Genomic DNA, 19,558 nt, shown 5'->3' with positions numbered 1-19,558 from the left:
TGACAGTTTGTTTATTGATGAAAGTTGTAAGTAAAAGCTGAAATATTTCTCACTAAAAATAGGTGAAAAAATATGAGATAGTGGCATCATCTTTTGCAGTAAGATGTCTTAACTACATCCTGTTTTTAAATTTGTACAAATTTGAGCTGCTGGTACTTTGATTTTATTTTCATAGTACATGAACTAAAATGTTACATACATATAACATTTTATCATATGATAAGCATACTGTTTTCACCAGCATAGAACATTTAGTAATGTTATAGATCTAGTGATGAATCTCATGAATGATTTTTAATGCTTTTTAAAAGAAATCATAAAGATAGGTTTCACTGAACTAGAAAGCACTGTATAATTTTAAAAATATCTTAATTTACTCTTAGAATGACTCGTTTATTTTTCTTTATGATATTTTATTTCATTTTATTTATACCAAGAAAACCATACTTGAAATTCTTCACGCTATGATTCTGCTCAATGTAAATAAATGGCAGTGTGGGATCACACAGCCACAGAAGAACATGCTATAAGTAGCATATTTTATAAGCCTGATCTTAGAGCTTGCACGATTCTCCCAGTGTCTGCCCTATATATGTGAAGTATATGCAACATGTGAAGATTGGTTATGTCCAAGATTGGTGGTGAGTCAAGGGAAAGAAAAAGTATTGTTTTTCAACAGCTACAAGTAGTTCTTCAAGTAGCTCTTGTCATTAATTTGATCCTAGTGAGTAAAGAATCATGCCATTCAACTATATTTAATTTTTATTTGCAGGTGAGCTTTTGGGTTGTTAGAGAGATTCTTCATGCTCAAACGTTAAAAATTAGAGCAGAAGTTTTGAGCCACTATATTAAAACTGCTAAGGTAAGAAAAACTTGTGTTTTTATTTTTGAGTTCAACCATTCAGCAAAGTTTGTGGATATTTGCTTGTAATACTTACCATTTATTGATGCTGGAAAATAAGGCCTAATGATTTAATATGTCAGTTTTTTAAATTGGATGCCTGTTTTCTCTGCCTTTTCCTTTATTCCTCTGTCTTCCTCCCCTTTTATATCTTTTCTCCCTCTGTCAGAGTAGCTGAATTATATGATTAATTTGACTGGATAAGTAAGCAGAGATCAGATTATGGTGAAGTATAATATTTAAATATTGGACTGTTCTACGGGTGATTGGCAAAGCCTTGTCAGCTTAATCAGGAGTGTACATATCGGTTATTTGCTTCTGAACTGGTTGACTCTGCCTACCACGTGGAGCAGTTGTGGTCTGACATTCTGTGGCACTAGGTGGCAGAGCTAGCCTTCTGAAAATCTGGTATTTTACAGAAGTGTCATAAAATTTTTAAAAACATTCTTTGTGGTATACTAGATAAATATTGGGTTTTAGCTAATAAAAATTCATGACTTTTCTCAATTGATTCTGAATTTGCATTATTGTTTTCTGCTGGTTTTTTTTAGTTTTTTATGTACTTGCATGTTCCACTCAAAACCACCAAATTTTGCCCATCAAACCTGCTATTATCCTTCTCATCAAAGAGTCATTTAATTCCAGTTCGAACTTTTAGACTTTGAGTTATTTTTGACAGTGCTTTGCTTTTATCCCGTGCCCTAAATTCATAGTTTTGTTCCCCACCCCCCACCACCCCCATCGCATCACTGTTGCTTAAATCCTTCTATTCTGACTCTACCTTTTGTGTTCAGTTTGTCATAAAATTGGCAGGTCTTTTTCTTCTTTTAGTAGATTGTATTAGGGTTCTCTGGAGACACACAAAAAATATATATATATAATTTATAAACTGATTCAAGGAATTGGCTCATGTGGCAGTGGGAGGCAGGCTGGCACGTCTGAAATCTAAGCAGGCAGCAGCCTGGGAATCCAGGCAGGAGTTGAGGCTGCAGTCAAGAAGCAGAATTTCTTCTTCTCGGCGAAACTTCAGATTTCTTAAGACGTTCAGATTCTCTTAAGACGTTTCAACTGATTAAATGCCGCCCACTTTATCATTGAGTCTAATCTTTTTATTAAAATCAACTGATTGTAAATGTTAACCACATCTATAAAATATTTTCACAGCAACACTTAGATTACTGTTTGATTAAATAAGTAGGTACTATATAGCCAAACTGACACATAAAACAATCACATAGACAAAAAAGAATATTTCTAAAGATGTTTAAAGTATCAAAAGAATAATCCAGTGGTTACCCATGTACCCACTGCCCACTTGGAATTCCCGTACGTGTCTTCATATGCAGCCCCCTGCGCTCCCACTACACAGGGAGCCACTGCCCTAAATTTTATGTTTGCTTTTCTTTTAAAGTTTTACTATGTATATGTGTCCCTGAATAATATGTTGTTGTATATGTTTTGAATTTTTGAATTTGAGTTTTGAGTTTTTGAATAATACTTTTATACTTTCATAACTTTTTTCTTTCTTTTTTTTTTTTTTACTCAGCAGTGTTACCGAATGGCTGGTTTAGGGTATCTTTGTTGTAGTCTGTTGTTTGCATATACCACAAATTATTCACTGTCTTCTGGCTTGGATAGTTTCCCAATTTTTGCTGTTATAAACATTGCTGCTATAAAGCCTACAAGAATTTATATGACTCTCTTGGCGCTTCTGTGAGGATTGAAGCCCTAGAAATATAGAGAGAAAAGACAAAATTCCTTCAAAGAAATGACAATTAGACCAGTAGCTTTCATTGACTCTGATGAGAATGAACATTTTTTTCTGTTTTGGCCATTTATGTTTTCTTTCTTAAAATGTCTGTTCATGATCTTTGAACAACTTTCTGTTATGGTGTTGGTCTTTTATCAATTTTTATAGGAGTTTTTTTTTTTTTTTAATATAACTCTGGTTTCTAGTTCTCTATTATATGCTTTGTATACATTTTCTTATTCGTGGCTTATTTTATCATCACTCTTTTCATTATCTTTTGATAAAGATTTTCTTAGTTTAGAGGTCAAACTTATTTAGTCTTTAACTTTTATTGTCTTATTTAAGAATATCTCATTTAAGAAAGCTTACTATATAGCCTCTGAGAATATCAAAGATGTTGGTACTTGAGTATTTAATCTATCTGGAATAAATTTCATATATAATATGTATGATTATGGATTCCAGTTCATAATCTTCCATTAATAATCATTCTGGCTGCATTTTTTTAAAGATCCTTTTTATAAGCTTTTAAAATTTTATTTTGTCTGGTAGCATCTTTATGTCATCCTTGTTCTTGAAAAATGCTATTTCAGACTTAGAGTTGTTTATTTTTTTAATTTACTCTGCTTTGGATTCTTTCAGTTTCTGCCCCTAGGAATTGGTGTCTCTCACTAATTTGGGAAAATAATCTGCCATTATCTCAAATATTGTTTCTATCCCATTGTTGTTTTTTTCATCATTTCTTCTTCAAATTAAATTAGATAAATGTTGGCCTTTTTTGCTATAGCTTCATGTTTCTTATTTTACATTTTTAAAAAACTTTGACTTCTTTTTGCATTCTAGTTGTCTACATATTTAATCTTTATTTTATTTGAAGCTAGTACCTGGTACTGTTCTCCATTTGTGAATTCCTGTTTCCTTGTGATTTTTCATTTTCCATTTTCTTTTCTTTTTTTTTTTTTTTTACTCGTGTTCATATTTTTTGAAACTTTATGGGAATTCTTCGAGACCTGAGTTAAGGTGGTACACTAGTCTGAGTTCTCCAGAGAAATAGAACCCCTTACCTTTTCGTCGTTCCAATGTTCAAAAAAGGCATTTTTTGCCTTGGAGTCTCTTGATCGTGGGTGAGGACAATTCTAAATGACTGATTTTTAGAGAGGGACATTTTGGGATGTAAACACCTTGTAATATGAAGAAATCTGGGAAATTAGCAATAAATGTCAACTATATCTCTTGATAAACTGGTAGAACCTATTCCTAGGTAGGACTTTTTTGCAGAAGACAAAAGTGAAGTGTAATGTTGGGAATCAGGTGACTTTCTCACCATGAATGAGGAACAAAGGATCCAGGATTCAGGCAGGAGGAAGCAGGAAATTGAGGAGGACTGTAGGAAGCAGGTTTGAACCCTAGCCCTGGAATAATGGGAGTGCTGAGTAGGGAACCAGGGCAGAATCCTGGGCACAGACCATGTCTTAAAACTTGGCTCATAAGACAGAGGCTTAGTAATATTTAAATATAAGGAAGGAGACTGCCTGCCAGAAACTAGCGTGCCCAATCATACCAAGTAAACTTAACACTGAGCCATACCTTTGACTTTTTGAATGTATTACCCAACTAAAGGTAGATTGGTTCCCAGAGCTTGGGGACAATGCCAGGTTAGAACATGAAATTTATGTTGTGAGCCAAAATCAGCTTACTGTAAACATAGCGGGTACTCTAAAAATAAATCTCAGTGAAGTTGATAAGTACTGGCACACTACCAGTTGCCTAGATTTTAGTTCCTGTTAATATAAAGTTTTTTTTTGTATGCATGCTATTAATTTTCACCTCTTATTCCCTTTTTTCTTTAAATCTTCAGAAATTGTATGAGCTGAATAATCTTCATGCACTTATGGCAGTGGTTTCTGGCTTACAGAGTGCCCCAATTTTCAGGTTGACTAAAACATGGGCGGTGAGTAATCTTCTTTAGTTAATGAAAGGTTAGACTTCCTGTTAGAAGTAGAGATGTATTAGTTTCTTTTGTAGTTCTTAGTAAGGTTAAAATTATGATAATAGATAAGATTTTTAAAGTTACTTTGTATTCTTAGAAACCTACATTTTTCTCTCCCAGCTGTTTCATTAGACCTGTCAGGTAATTTTTGGGTAAGTCACAGCTCGGTGCTTGAGTTCTCTTTGGGAAATCATTTTCGTAGAACCTCTTTAAGCACATTTGACAATACAGCATTTCATCTTTACTGGTGGGAAAGTGTAAATGCAAAACAATTTGAAGAAGATCTAAATTATACGTTTCTAAAAAATACACTAATTTAGATTTCCATTATTGTTTAGTCAGTAAAGTCTTGGGTTTTTTCCTTAGGAATAGCAGAAAGTCGGATAGTTAATGTGGAGTTATGCAGTGATACGCATTCTGATATTATTTTAATCATATTTTGTTTTATTACTTTAATAAGGTCGCGGTGTAAGTTTTTGACTTCTGTAAATTTGTGTATTTTCATATTTGAGTGATGCGATACTGGCCTAAAGCTTTCTGGGTATTTTTCATTTATATTTTATATAAGTTAAATTATACATTTAACTAAGTCTTTTCGTATTTAATACTGTTCTTTAATGTTAAAGAGGAAGGACTTTATTATATTTTGTACAGAGGATTGTGTTCTTAGGATTCTGTGATAAAGACATGGCCGACTATAAAGAGCTTCTCTTTTTTAATTACTAAAATATAACTTTTTAATTAGGCTAGTGATGCTTTCACTTTTCATAGTATCTAAAGAAACAGATGTTTCTCATGAAAACCAGGGTAGATGTCTATATTGGAAAAACAGTATGGAAGAACTTGAATCCTCTTTGTATCTTAGAAACACTTGGGTGAAGGGTGTTTCTACTTTAAAATTTATTTTTAATAATGATGGACTTTTTTCTTAAAATTTGAATTTCATGGGGGAATGGAAACGATTATAAATATACAGTTATAAATTCCATCTTTGAAGTTTTATTGAAAAGAATTATACTCTGATTTATATTGTGATTTAAAAATGAGATACGTTTCCCTCAAGTTAATTATTATTTTCCTTGAAGATATTTTTATTGTCTCTCTCAAGTATTTGCAGGGAAAAGCATTTTTTTTATTTAGTAACAGCTCTGTTATTAATCAGTAAGATTATTGGTGTTTACATTAAATTTTAAAATATTCCATACTGTTCCAGGCACTGTCTAATTGCTTGACAAACACCAATTAGTGATATAGACAGTGCCATTCTTATACAGCTAAGATTCTACTGGGAAAAGATAAACTGTAAATTTATGTATAACATAAATAGTGAATGCTCTGAAGAAAAATAAAGCAGAATAAATGGGATAGAAAGGAAAGCAGGGAAATATTTCATGTAATATGTGGTAAGAGCATCTCTGATAAGTGACAGTTGGGCAGAGACGTGGAGGGAGCGAGAGAACCATTCGTGCGGATATCTGGGAGAAGAGAATTCCAGGCAGACGTAATAGCCAATACGAAGGCCCTGATGACGTTCAAAGCGTAGCAGGGCGGTCACTGTGGACAGTGGAGTGGTTGGTAGCAGATGAGTCAAAAGAGAAGTAGCATTGAGTCAGAGAATGGAGATGCTCTTTAGTATAGAGGCAGGGGAGCGGTTCTAGTTTATATATATGAAGTTCGAGTTGTCATAAATATCCATGTAGAACTGTAAGGTCAGGTTTAGGTATACAGGTTTAAAGAGCAGTCGGGGCTACTGATACATTTTTGTGATCAGCGGCGTAAAGGTAGTATTTAAAACATGATGTTGGATGAGATTACCTACGGCATGAACACAGATAAAAAGCCCTGGAACCATCCAAGAATTAGATATTGGAAAAATGAGAACTCAATGAAATAAATACCATGGGTAGAAGTTTTCCACAGTCAAAGATGGTATTTCAAGAAAGAGTGATCACCTGTGCCAGATGCTGCTAATAAGTTGAATAAGGTGAGAACTTTGACGTGACTGTTGGATCTGGCAGTTGGATAGGATTGGTCACCTTGGCAAGGATAAGATAAAATAGGACAGCGAATACAGAGAACGTATTTGAGGAATTTTGCTATAAAGGACTGGGGTGAGGTGCTGCAGAGAAATCTGGCAGTAGCTAGAGGGGAATGTGAGACCAAAAGATTGGTGGAATTTTGTTTTATTTTTGGAGATGAGCTCCATGACAGTGTGTTGTATGCTGGTGGCAGTGATCTAATTGAATGGGGAAAATGGTAAGAGAACAAGGGGTTACTCCTGTGGTACCCTCCACTGGCAAAAGGGAATCCAGTCAGTCCAGTACCCTAGTGGAGCAGGAGTGGTTTAATCATTTTAACAGTAGAGAAGAGGGTGGATGCATTTGGTTGCAGACGTGGCTTCATTGGGAGATTTGATGGGATTCTGTAGAAGTTCTTCTAATGCTTTGTTTTTTAACATATACGAAGCAAGGTCATTAGTCGAGAGTGCTGGGGGGCGGGATGTTGGAAGTTTAAACAAAGAGGAAAGCATGCAAGTCCTCTAGGCGCATGTGAGAGTGAGGTAACCAGGGAAAGGGTAGGTTTGGTCGGCCTCATGAAGGGTCCACTTGAGTCATGTATGCTCCAGCCAGGTCCGGGTGCCCGGCATTAACCTGGAGTAGTGCTGAGAATCATATTGAACCAGTGTTGGAATCTTTTAGGCTTGTTTGTCCCACGGGGGGTCCAGGATAGCACAAGAGATAAAGTGGGTAAATGTAAAAGTTGTTCAGTAATAGATGAGGAATCTAACCCAAGTCAAAGGAGAAAGATGATGAACGGTGGAAAGATAGTATGGCAATTGGACTGGAAATCCTGGTACATGCTTAACGGATTCGGGATGACCAAGGGAGCCGAGGCTGAGAGTGGTGGAAGTTAAGATCATTGAAGGAGGAGAAGTCAAGACACTGAGAAACCCAGTTACTGGGAGTATCATCTGTGTGAAGTTGCAGTCACCAAAAACTGGGTAGTTTTTTCCAGCTACCAAGATCTTCAAGATATAATGGGGAAAATGACTTGTAGCTCTATTAATGATAATAATGTAAGTGTTATAATCTAGTACCCTCTTGTCCAGTATGGTAGCCACTAGCCCCACATTTGGCTATTAAACTTAAATCATTAAAATTAAGTAAAATTTGAAATTTGGTCTCTCAGTTATACTAGCCACATTACAAACACTCAGTAGTCACACGTGGCTAATGGCTATTATGTTGGATGGCACAGACATAAAACATTTCCAGCCTCATATAAAATTTGATTGAACAGCACGGATCCAATAGAAGCTGGAGAATTCTAGAGAGGATAGTGGGATAATAAGCTGGAAGGAATTATGAAGATCAAGGAGCAAGAATTGCACCTGACTCAACTCCAGGCTCATGTTACAGAGTTTGTAAGAAAAGAAAGAGGATGCTTAAAGAAAAGGGTAAAGATGGGGCTTTTGCAGAGGATGGCCCGGGGGTCTCGGAGAGTGCAGTTATAAAGGGTGGGAGGGGGAGGCTATTGGGCTGAGGTAGAAGATAGTCAACATCATGTGGGTTTCATGCCCATTTAGGTTAAAGATTTTTAATAAATGAGAAATTGAGTGAGTTTTTCAATAAAGGGAATGTACCAAAATATCTACAACATCCTATTCGGGGAAGATATTAGGAACATTCTTTTTAACATGAAGGAAAGGAAGCCCATTTTTACTGTTTCTTTTCAACATAGAGATCCTTGTCGGCATGGTCAGAAAAAATTGATTTGAAATAATAGGATTTATCCTCAAAAAAATTTGACACAGAATTATCATTTTATCCAGCAATTCCACTTCTAGATATATATGCAAAAGAATTGAAAGCAGGGACTCAAATGGATATATTTACCCCAGTGTTCATAGCCACATGATTCACAATAGCCAAAAAGTATTAAAAATCCAAGACATCCATGGACAGATGAATGGATGCACATATAAAATGTGGTATAAAACATACAATAGAATATTATTTGACCTTAAAAAAGGATTGACATTCTAGCACATGCCACATCATGGATGAATCTTGAAGACAATATGCTAAATGAAACAAACCAGACACAAAAGGACAAATGCTATGTGATTTTCTTTACATGAGGCCCTGAGAGTAGCCGGATTCATAGAGACAGAAAGCGGAAGGTGGTAGCTCGGGGCTGGGCGGAGAGAGGAACGGGGAGTTACTGTTTAATGGGTAGGAGTTTCAGTTTGGGAAGATGAAGAAGGTTCTGGCTGTGGATGGTGGGGATGGTTGGCTGCCAGTGTCAATGGACTTAATACCACCAAACTGTACACTTAAAAACTGTTAAAGTGGTAAATATTATATACATTTTACCACAATTTAATAAAACCATAGAATTTATTAAGGCGACCGAATATACAAACAATATACAAAATCAGTTGTATTTGAAACGATTAAAAAATATCACTTAAAAGGACACCATCTACAATATCAATGAAAGAAACAAAATAGTAAACAAGAAATGCAATAAAATACGTAATTTTCTGTATGCAGAAAATTAATAAAATTTTACAGAAAGTCATTGAAGAACTAAATAGATGAAACAGTGTCCCTTGTTTATGGATAGGAAAACTAAAAGATACCAGTTCTCTCCAAATGTATATCAAGATTTTATGCAGTTTGAATAAAAATCTCTGTCTGGGGATCTGGATAAGATTGCTTGTAAAATTTACATGGAAATGAAAAGGTTCAGGAATAGCCAAGACATTTCCGAAGAAGGAAATGTGGTTGGGGGTTGGGTACTTGTTCTAACAGATATCAAGATATATTGTACTATATAGTCAGTGTCGAATTACTATAGGTTTAGACATCTCAACCAATGGAATACAGAACTCCAAAGCTGATCCTTGCTTTTATACAACTCTGATATATATAAATCAGCGGAGAAATGAGGGACCGTTTATTTATTAAAGCTGGAAAAGCGGTTGGGTCTCTTACACATAAAAAGTCATTGTCAGATGAATTAAGGACTTAAATGTGAAATGCAAAATTGCAAAGCTTTTACAAGAAGAAAATAGCTGAGTATCTCCCTGGCTTGGCATGAATACATTTCCGGGTTGGGATTGGTGAGGATATTTTAGATAAAATACAAAACAAAAAAGCTCAAACAATGAAAGAAAAGATGGATAAGCTTTGCCACATTAAAGAATTTCTGTTCATCGAAAGATAAAGAAAATTGAAATGAAGCCCCAGAGTGGGGGAAGATATGTGTATAGTTTGTAACTTGTTTCTCCCGATACTGTACCAAAGATTTTGAGTGATTGACTTGGAGGAAAAGACTAGTATACTGTTAGCCCAGCTATGTCACATCACCATATTTTACATGCCCAAATGCCATGCTATGTGGAAGAGAAAGGAGTGGCTGGACTTAAAGGTAGCAGCAGAGATTTGCACCTAATCTTGAAAATGCTAATCAAGTGTGTTGAAACTGAGCCAAGGAAAAGCTGAGAAACCACTGTTTGAGATCATGGAATATCTATCTAAAACATTCAAGCAAAGGACCCCTTTAAAGCTTGTGTTTTAAAGGAAGGAGGAATACAGGTCAGACATCTTTCTGACAGATTATCTGAAGATAATCTATATATTAGAGCCTATGAAAAGTAGATTCCTACATCAGTCCCAGCTCAACTACTTGTAATACTAGAAAGAGGAATGGATTCAGTGTCAGAATAGTCTTTATCTCCAGGACCAACTGAAGACCCTAAAGACCAGGGACCTGCATCTTCGTGAGTGGATGGCTGAGAGTATTAGTATGTTCTGTTCCTTGCTAACCCTGTGATCACCTTTGAATCTCAGTCTCCTCATCTCTAAATTAATCCGCAGACTTTTCTGTTTACCTCATGGGAGAATTAGATGAGAATTTTATAAGTGGAAGTGTTTTGCATGCTATAAAATAACGCTAATATTTTATGATACAAATAAAGTGAAGTATGACGTCATAAGGAAATAGTAACTTCATGTTTAAAGAAAAAATAGTTTTTTCAGAATCTTTGGAATAGTTAAAAAATATTTTCTGAACCTTTTAGTTAATATTGTTTGGGTAACTGATCTTGCTTTGCTTTTATTCCCCTTAATTATCTCTGTTTTTCAAGTGCACTCACAACAGATCTACCCTCAAGCTTCTTAAAACGATTTCAGTTGATTGTTCAACTGTGTGTGATACAGCACTAGTCAAAGGGGTCAAAGAAAAATGCCTTGTCAAAAATCCAAAAATGTGAATCCTTTTACGTAGATATTATAGCCACGGTTAGATTTGTCAAGAAAAGTTTGTCAACAGAAATTGCTTAACCACTTAAAATAGTAAAAATGAAAAATAACGTATTATAATTTACTAAGTAACTTAATGATTTTATGTACATATAAAAGATATTTTATTGTTAATAGATTTGGGTTTATTATCTTAATAGATATGTCTGATTTTGTAATTTATATATTACCAAAATATAGTTAAAGATGATATAACTTTGAAATTAAATTCAAATTTACAATAAATAGAACTTTAAATCTTTGCTATAATAAAATGGGATTTGGAAATAACTTAGGCTTTTCTGTTTGTTTTTTAGTTATTAAGTCGAAAAGACAAAACTACCTTTGAAAAATTAGAATATGTAATGAGTAAAGAAGATAACTACAAAAGACTCAGAGACTATATAAGTAGCTTAAAGATGACACCTTGCATTCCTTATTTAGGTGAGTTACGTCACTGCGTGTTCATTGTGCTTAGTTGTTGCTCTGCCTTAATCAGTAATTTATATAAAATTCAAGATATTTTGAAAGTGTATGTATTCTTTAAAGAAGTTACCGTGTTCGTTAAGCTGAAAAAATTGACTAAAGGAATATATCACCTTATTACCTGGAATATATTTTTATATTAAATTAGCCTTTTACCCTTAAAGTTTTTCATAGACTATCATTTTTTCTTAGAGGTGGACCATATGGTGGAACAATACATTTTAGCTATTTTAGTAATACTTTTAAAGAATGAAACTGTAGTTTGCAATGCATTTTAATATTTAACGTTAGCTAAAACTATAAAAATATTTAACATTAAGAAATTGATTGAGGTTTATTGAATTTATATTGAACACTATGAGTTCATATTTTATATAGTTGCCTGATATTTCAGGGTGAATTATGAAAAGTAGTCTCAATGAATGTTGGTATCGTTTTCCTGGATGAAATACATTATTTAACTGTGGAAATTTAGCTCAGTGCTGAGACACATCTGTATCTTATAAATCATTTGACTAAGGATTTCTCTCTTTACTGTATATTTTACAGTATTTATAAATTCCAAGAATTATTTAAGCAAAGACATTATAAGATAATTTTCAACAAAATATAATGTTTTTTTAGGTGTTCAAATGAATTCTCAAACTGTCCCTTTTAAAATGTATGTGTTAATTTAAATACAGAAAATACATGTTATATACTATATATAACATGTATATGGTGTGTATAATCTTTACTAGCATAAAGTAAAATAAATTGATTTGATCCTCTGTAGAGAGTAATCAAATGATAAACATTTATTTCTTTCTAATATCACTTCTTCTCCCATCCCGACTCTTTTGCATAACTACTCATACTAGATTTTACAATAGCTATTTTTGGAAATAATCGAAAAACCTGTCATTTGTTTCGGGGATGCCACAGTGTCATCTTTGAAGTCTTTACGGTACCAGTGACTTAGAAGACAAAAGTAGGGACAAGGGCAGCTGATACACTCTCATCCGGCTGCTATGGCACATCCGCCTTAGTCTGTTGGAGAAGAGTTGAGTCCTTAGAACGTTGGGGGATGTCCTAGGACTCCTGTGGGGATGGGGAATGTTGTGTACCCTGTGTTGCAGGCAGAGGACCCCTCACCACAATGCAGATGCTGGCCACTACATGTGGTCCGTTTCTCTGATAAACGGCTGAGGGCCATAGTAAGCGTGACTGCACCAGAGAGGCTCATTCTTCACGTGTCCGCTTTCTACCGTAGCCGTGGCTGAGCCCATCCTGGACAGTGGAGTTTGGGGGAGAGGAGGAATAGACGATTTCAGAAATACCATCAGTGTCTTCGTGCTTCATGAGAACATAAACTTTTTATGGCGTAAAGAACATTGATTGGAAATTGGAAACCCTCAGTTCCAAAATGGCTCCACCGTACTAACTTTTCAGGTCATTGTCTTCTTTGACCCTTGTTCTCTTACGTGGAAATAGCGCACACAGGACCAGAATCATGTTCTTCCTAAGGCCGGATGGGCCCCAGTGTTCTCTTCTAATTCACTTATTTTACAATTGAGAAAACCAAGATCCAGGAGGTGGAAGAACTGGCTCCTAGTCCTAAGACCTAGTTACTGACAGATCCTCATTCTGAAGTCCTGATTTAGCATCTTTCCAATTATACCGGCTAAGCTCTCGTTCTAAAATGTACCGATTCTGTGATTTTATTTTTTTCTCATTGAAATGTTTTTTCTCAGATTTCATAATTTTATCTTTTAGAAAAGGAAATCAAGATTATTTTCCACTGAAAATGAGAAAATGGCAAAGCAATGTAAATCCATTTGCTGTGATGTCTAGTTCAGGGGTCTTCGTTTTATGTATTTTTCCACAGTGGACACTTAGGACTCAAAGTTGTACGTGTGCATGTATGTGCATTCTTCACGTGCATACAGAGAAGAGGGGAGGAAACCACTAGCACAGCCAGTTTAGTGGGGTCTGGAAAGGTTTTCTGTTAGAGAATAGATCTGCTCTCTCCCAGCCCTGGTACCTGAAACACCGCAGTTATTTCTGTACGTTAAAGCGAATGTCAAGGTTAATTTGGAGAAACCGTTATCTTTCCCATATCTTCAGTTTGGCCTCCATTGACTCTTTCTCTCTTCGGTTTTCTTTCGTCTGTGTGGCTCATGACCCAGAATCCTCCTTCTCACTGTCACCATGTAGTTTTCCTTCACTTCATACGTAAGCTAATAAAAAGCGTGCTATTCCGCCTTTCTCCTTTTTCTTGCTGTTTTCTGTGCTCAGCATACTGTTGTCTCCCTCTTCACTTGTAAAGATTTTCCCGATAAAGTCACCACTGACTTCCTAGTTGAAACGTTTAATAAGTATTTCTCAAGTCTCATCTTAAATCGTTAGGTTGACACTAGTTATTTCTGCTTGAAGTTCTCACTCCCAGCCCCAGTCTCCCTCAGTTTACCTTGTACATTTCTAGCTTTTATTTTATGGGCTCCTCTTTCTCTGGGTTTCTCTTCTGTCTATTCTTATAAAGTTCGCAGTTCACTTTTTTCCTTAGTCTTTACTCTGTTTGCTGTGATCTCGTTCACACTTTTTCCACGTATCACTTGATGACTCCTAGAGCTAGACTAGACCCGAGCATCCAGCTGTCTGTGTAATTTCTGGGGCCCAGTAACATTTTAGTTACGTAATGATTACATGAGATACCTACAGGGAACTAATTGAGCATGTGCAAAAGTAAATTCATCATCTCTCTGCTTCCTGCAAACCCGACCCCCAACTTATGCCCAGCTTAGTCTACCAGTGATTACAGTGTAGCATTGTCTACACTAGAAACCTGTATTTTTTTTTTAACTGGATTTATCCTTCTTGGGTTTCTGTGGGTTATCCAAGAATTAGAAACCAAAGGAGGGAAAAGGGCAAAGACCTGAAGTTAAAGAATATATACTTTAGCATCTACATAATTATATGCATTGGTAGTCTTCATATAATCATTCATCTCTGTACTAGTTTGTGAAGCATCTGAGATTGCAATATGATTGTGGAACATTTGACATAAACATTTGGTAGACTTGGGAAAGGAAAGTGAAACATTTGTCAGATAAGTTATTGCGACTTGGTTTAGTTTGTTTCCTGTATGAAAATCATTTTAATATAGTGACGGTTTTGTTTTATAGCAAACCTCGAGATTAATTGTATTCCATTGATGAAAACATGCACGCTTTATTAAGGAAATGTGAAACATTTTCAGCTTGCACAATTTGTTGACTGCTTGATTTATTTACTCCATGGGCAGCTGGTTCATTTTTTCATTCCTGATCTTGAAGTGTTTGGAACAATGAAGATTTAACAATACTTTGTTCATATTTTGTTCTAATTTAAGATGAACAGGATCATGGCTTTTAAATTTAACTTCAGAATTCATAAGAAACTAGGCCTAGTACAGCATTTACTCCTGAGGTGCTGTACATTTGATAGGACAGAACCTGCCCGAGACATTTTAAAGATAATATTCATGCAGATTGGCAGCTTCTATTTTACTGTCCTCCTTCTAGTGTACAGAATTTGCATAATGCTGCCCTTTATCCATTATGTCTGCAAAGGCTCTTATGGAAAGAATATATCAACCAGAGGAACCTGTAATGCCTAGAGAGAAGGTAAAGGCTAGTCATCTGTTTCTTTACATGAGATCCGATCCAAACTAATGGTGCTTTTACCCCTAAAAATTATGATTAAAACCAGCCATTCTTTGTGAAGCTTTAAAAAGAAGGTAGGGCGTTATATGCTGACAAAACTTTTATTTTGATACTGCCAGATTTATCTATAACTCAATGTGGATTAAATTCTAAGAAGTAGAAAATGTATTCTTGGCTTTCAACTCATCATCCCTTGAAAAACGGTCTCTTCTGTTCTCATTCAAGGTAAAAATTAGTCAGCCTGGACAATATGGTGAAAAATTCTTAGAATAGGGATACAATTTTTCTGGAGAGGAATAGTTTGGCATATCTCAAGGAAAAATTGTTTTGTATGAGAATTACTCCTTTAAATCTGAAAATCATTAACAGCAATCATTTGTTCTTGTCATTGGAGAACAATCTTAAGGGGCTCATGGAAGAATTTGGCATGGGAAGTTTTGCTTTGCCGGAGAGAAAGAAAAGTAGAACATTGTGCAAAAATAATTTAGTTGTATGAAACGTGATATTCTTTCATGTATATTTTCTAGCCTCATTTCTACTTTATTCATGTAATAATGCAGTAGCTCAACCAGTTCAGGATGTTTTCTGGGAAAGAAGGCATATTTTTAAAACTGTGGAAATAAGTAAATTGTTGCTGTTCTATATATTATTTTCTTTTAAATAGAAACAGAGACTGCCTTGTAAACGCTCCTGCCTTTCTGTAGGACATGAGTACATTGCTTCGATGTTTGTAGGTGTGAGTCCCCACAACTGTAGGGCGAGCTCCCTCCCCACACACTTAAGTTTTAATTTAATATGTTAGATTTTCATAATAGGCCTTTGCGTGTGTGTGTGTGTGTGTGTGTGTGTGTGTGTGTGTAGAAGAGAAAAGCTGTCCTTACAGCTTTCTGTAAATAGTGCCCTCTCCATCCCCCATTCTCTGAAAAACACCATTTTATTTCCATTATGATGTTTGCATTCATCTGTCACCCCCTCAGCAGTAGGTAATCCTTTCTTTGTCATGATTCAAGACTTTACCCTTAGCATCTAGAACTAAAGTAGGCACTTAGTAATATTTGTCGGTTGAATTAATTAAATAATCCCTTTCTATCTCTTCCCATTGTTCCAGTAACTTTGTTTTAAATACAATAAATTTATCTTTGTGATATTTTTATATACATCAACTCCCTACCCACCCCCAGTTCTCTTTTGATACATCAGCTGGCTATCGAATATTTGCTTAGCAGTACGCTTGGTGCTCGGATGTATAGCAGGGAATTAAATGAACTTTGTCCCTGATTTTATGGAACTTCATGTCTCTTCAGTACCAAAGGTTTGATTACTTTGTGAATAATCCTTCCTGTCTCTGTGTCATGGAAGAGGGAGGTACAGGCCTTGTTAGTGATGATCTCATCACAGCTAATGAAATGTTTAAAGCATGCCTAGATTTACAGGACCTTCAGGTTTTATCTGATCCTTTTATTTTTTTCAGTAGTTTTTACCTTTCTTGATCTCTTAGTAGAATATGGTTCTGTAGTATTACATTAGTTATAGGAACTTCTAACCTATGTACAAATATTTTCAAAAACAATAGCTTTTTATTCACATTTCTATTCAGATCATTTCAACAAAATCCAAAGCTTTCTGCAGCTCCGTGGGGACTGAGATTTTTTTTCCTTCTCCTTTGATAGAATTGTACTTGTTAAATGTATAAAAAGTTCTGACACTGATCTCAGAAATGCCTAATGGTTAAAAATTGTCGTTGGCATTTAATATTTGAGTTTTATTGCATTTTCCTTTCTTTGTTTTGATTTGCAAATAATACACCATGGATTACTTTACTTATTCTTCTCATTAGACTACATATTGTATTCTACAACAGCAGTAAAGCATGTTCAGTCATTTTCTTTTGAATCCTGAGAATGAGCTCTAAGTGGCAGCTAGCCTAGTTTTTTCTTGGCCAAAATGACATCCCTATTTTCCATTACCTCATTTATATTCTCTTTTACCCTTTTTTTTTAATGTATTTAAAATTCCTCTAACATTCTTCAATGGTATACGTATTTTCTGAAGTTTATTTTAGATCACTTAAAGACTTGTGATATAAAAGGGCTGGGGGCTGGGGTTGCATTAATTTCTTCCCCATGTTCACAGTTTTTCTTTGTATATCAGGCCTGAGGTCTGGGGGCTGGGGTTGCATTAATTTCTTCCCCATGTTCACAGTTTTTCTTTGTATATCTCTTTAAAAAATGTAAAGTAGCTGTATGGATGTACATTTTAATCACGAACAGAAAGATTCCCCCAGTTCCAACAGCTTTGTCAGTAGTGTTTCCAACTGTTGATATTTCAATAATTTGTAATTTTTCAAGCAAACCTTAACAGGAGGATAATATTAAAAATCTTAATCATTAACATTTATTCATCACTTAGTACCATATCCTCAATACTGTGTACTTTATATAAATTATCTAATTTATATGACAATTTTATAAGGTAAGTGATAATATTATTCAGTTTTATAAGGGAAGAAACTGAGATAAGGGAAGTTAAATTGATTTGCTATAAAGATACACATTATAAGTATTTCGTTTATAGTTCAAAAACATTATGAAATTAGTATTTTGGGAATCTGTACTTAGATCGTAACTTTGAGTTTATTCTTCAGTCTGTCCTATAATTATCCATAGAATTACAACTTAGTAACTATTACCCCCACTGATTAAGTTGAAAACCAAGCTTATTTTTAGATGGCTTTTTTGAGGGTAGGGGAAGAGAGGTCATGGCGTTGTAAGTGGAATCAGGCTTTCCTTTCTTGGTTGTCTTTCACAGACTCTAAAAAAAAAAGAAGACTATAAAAACTTGTTAGAGTGTAATAATCTTTAACTTACTATTAAGATTAAATACATAAAAATAATATCACAGTAGTATAGATTTACAAGTAATTTAAAACATTTTCATGATTGCCAAAGCTTTTACAGGCTTATCGTGTTAATACCAGTAGGAGTCCTAAGAAGAATGATGCTAGGACTCTAGCATTATTACGTAGTGCTAGAATTAGCACTCTCATATGACTCATAGAGTCAAGTGAACATTAGACTGAAATTTTGGTTTTTATACTCTACCAGGCTCAGAGCCTGCGGATAAATTTATTTGTAGATAATCTATGAAATTTCAAAGTGGTATCTGATATTGACATTATCCAAAACCTAAGGTTTTAAAAGTCTGCTTCAGAGATGCAGGTGTTCTACGCGTGGATGGCTTCCTGTTGAGTACAGCAGAATCTAAATCAGTTTTAGCATAAGCTTCATTTCATTTATTAAAAATAACCGAACATAAAGAATCCTTCTGTAAACCAGCTCCAAGGTTATAGCTCATTCTTATTAAAGATGAGCAAACCCGTGTTTATTCCTGGGTAACCTGCAAGGAGCTACGGAACCTTTGCTGCCACACAAGCGACCTGTCTACTCTCTCCCAGGATCCTCATTCGGCTGAAATTGCTGCTCTGGCTGGTCTTTCCTTGGTTTCTATTCTCTTACGGTCCAGTCTCTTAACTACCTGCCATAATAGCGGACATAGTTCTGCTAGATTTGCAAACGAAGGTCATGGGTCAGTGTAATTTTATGTCTGAAAACTTGGCTGTTGTTTCTTTTAACACACTTATTGATCACACCCACGCTGTGCAAGGCGCCATAATAGGTGTTACAGAAAGTACATAGATGAGTAGGAATAACCTGATAGCTAAACTCTACTGAGTCCTTGTGTCAGGCTTTCTAAATATTTTACCACATGAATTACCTTGTTTGATTTTCACAACCACCTGAGCTAGGTACTTTTTTATCCCCATTTCATAGATAAGGAAACTGAGGCAAGAGTATACAAGTTGCCGTAGGTAACCCAGCTAGTGAAGGTAGAGTTGGGCCACGAACCCAAGCAGTTTTGACTTTAGAACGTCAGCTCTCATATAATACTGTGTCTTACTCCTGTTCTGAAGAAACTCAGGAGGAGCAGTTATTCATAAGCTCCGCCGGGAACTCCAGGACAGCACTGTGAGGGGAGGGGGATACGCCCCACGGCCCGGACGGCTTAGCTCTCAGCCCAGCTTTCCAGAGTGTGTGCTCACTTTCACCTCATTCTGTTTTTACTAATATTCCTCTTCTATGAAAATTCTGTAAGACTAGTCTCTGATCGAGTTTTGGATGTTTAAGTGAAATGCTACAGTTGTTAATAAATGAAATGCCCTAGTAAAGTTTTATTCAGGTAAGACTTGATATGACGGTTAGATGCCTAATTCCTCCCAGAAGTCTTAGAGCAGATTTATTTTATTGGTTCTGAGGATGGTAGGAAGAGATTTGAAAACTGTCTTAAATGACCATAGATAAAACAAAGAATGAGGTTCTGACAGTCTCTTAGCCTCTGTCACCAGCAGTTTTATTTTGAGATGTGGCAGAGGGAAAACTGTTG

At 35.4% G+C, this 19,558-nt stretch overlaps 1 protein-coding gene across 2 annotated transcripts in view; it reads left to right on the top strand.

The window, feature by feature from the left end:
* RALGPS2 (Ral GEF with PH domain and SH3 binding motif 2) overlaps positions 1-19,558 on the top strand; it is a 119,135-nt gene that overhangs the window by 42,306 nt on the left and 57,271 nt on the right. For both annotated transcript variants that reach the window (XM_025043973.1, XM_025043974.1), the window contains exons 6-8: positions 773-862; positions 4,510-4,602; positions 11,267-11,393. In XM_025043973.1, coding sequence (XP_024899741.1) covers positions 773-862; positions 4,510-4,602; positions 11,267-11,393 — 310 coding nt within the window. The remainder of the gene's footprint in view (positions 1-772; positions 863-4,509; positions 4,603-11,266; positions 11,394-19,558) is intronic.

Source organism: Pteropus alecto, unplaced genomic scaffold (assembly GCF_000325575.1).
Source record: "Pteropus alecto unplaced genomic scaffold, ASM32557v1 scaffold101, whole genome shotgun sequence".
NCBI classification, from domain to species: Eukaryota; Metazoa; Chordata; class Mammalia; order Chiroptera; family Pteropodidae; genus Pteropus; species Pteropus alecto.
The sequence above is the reverse complement of the archived record's forward strand: the minus strand, read 5'-3'. Positions and strand labels throughout refer to the sequence as shown.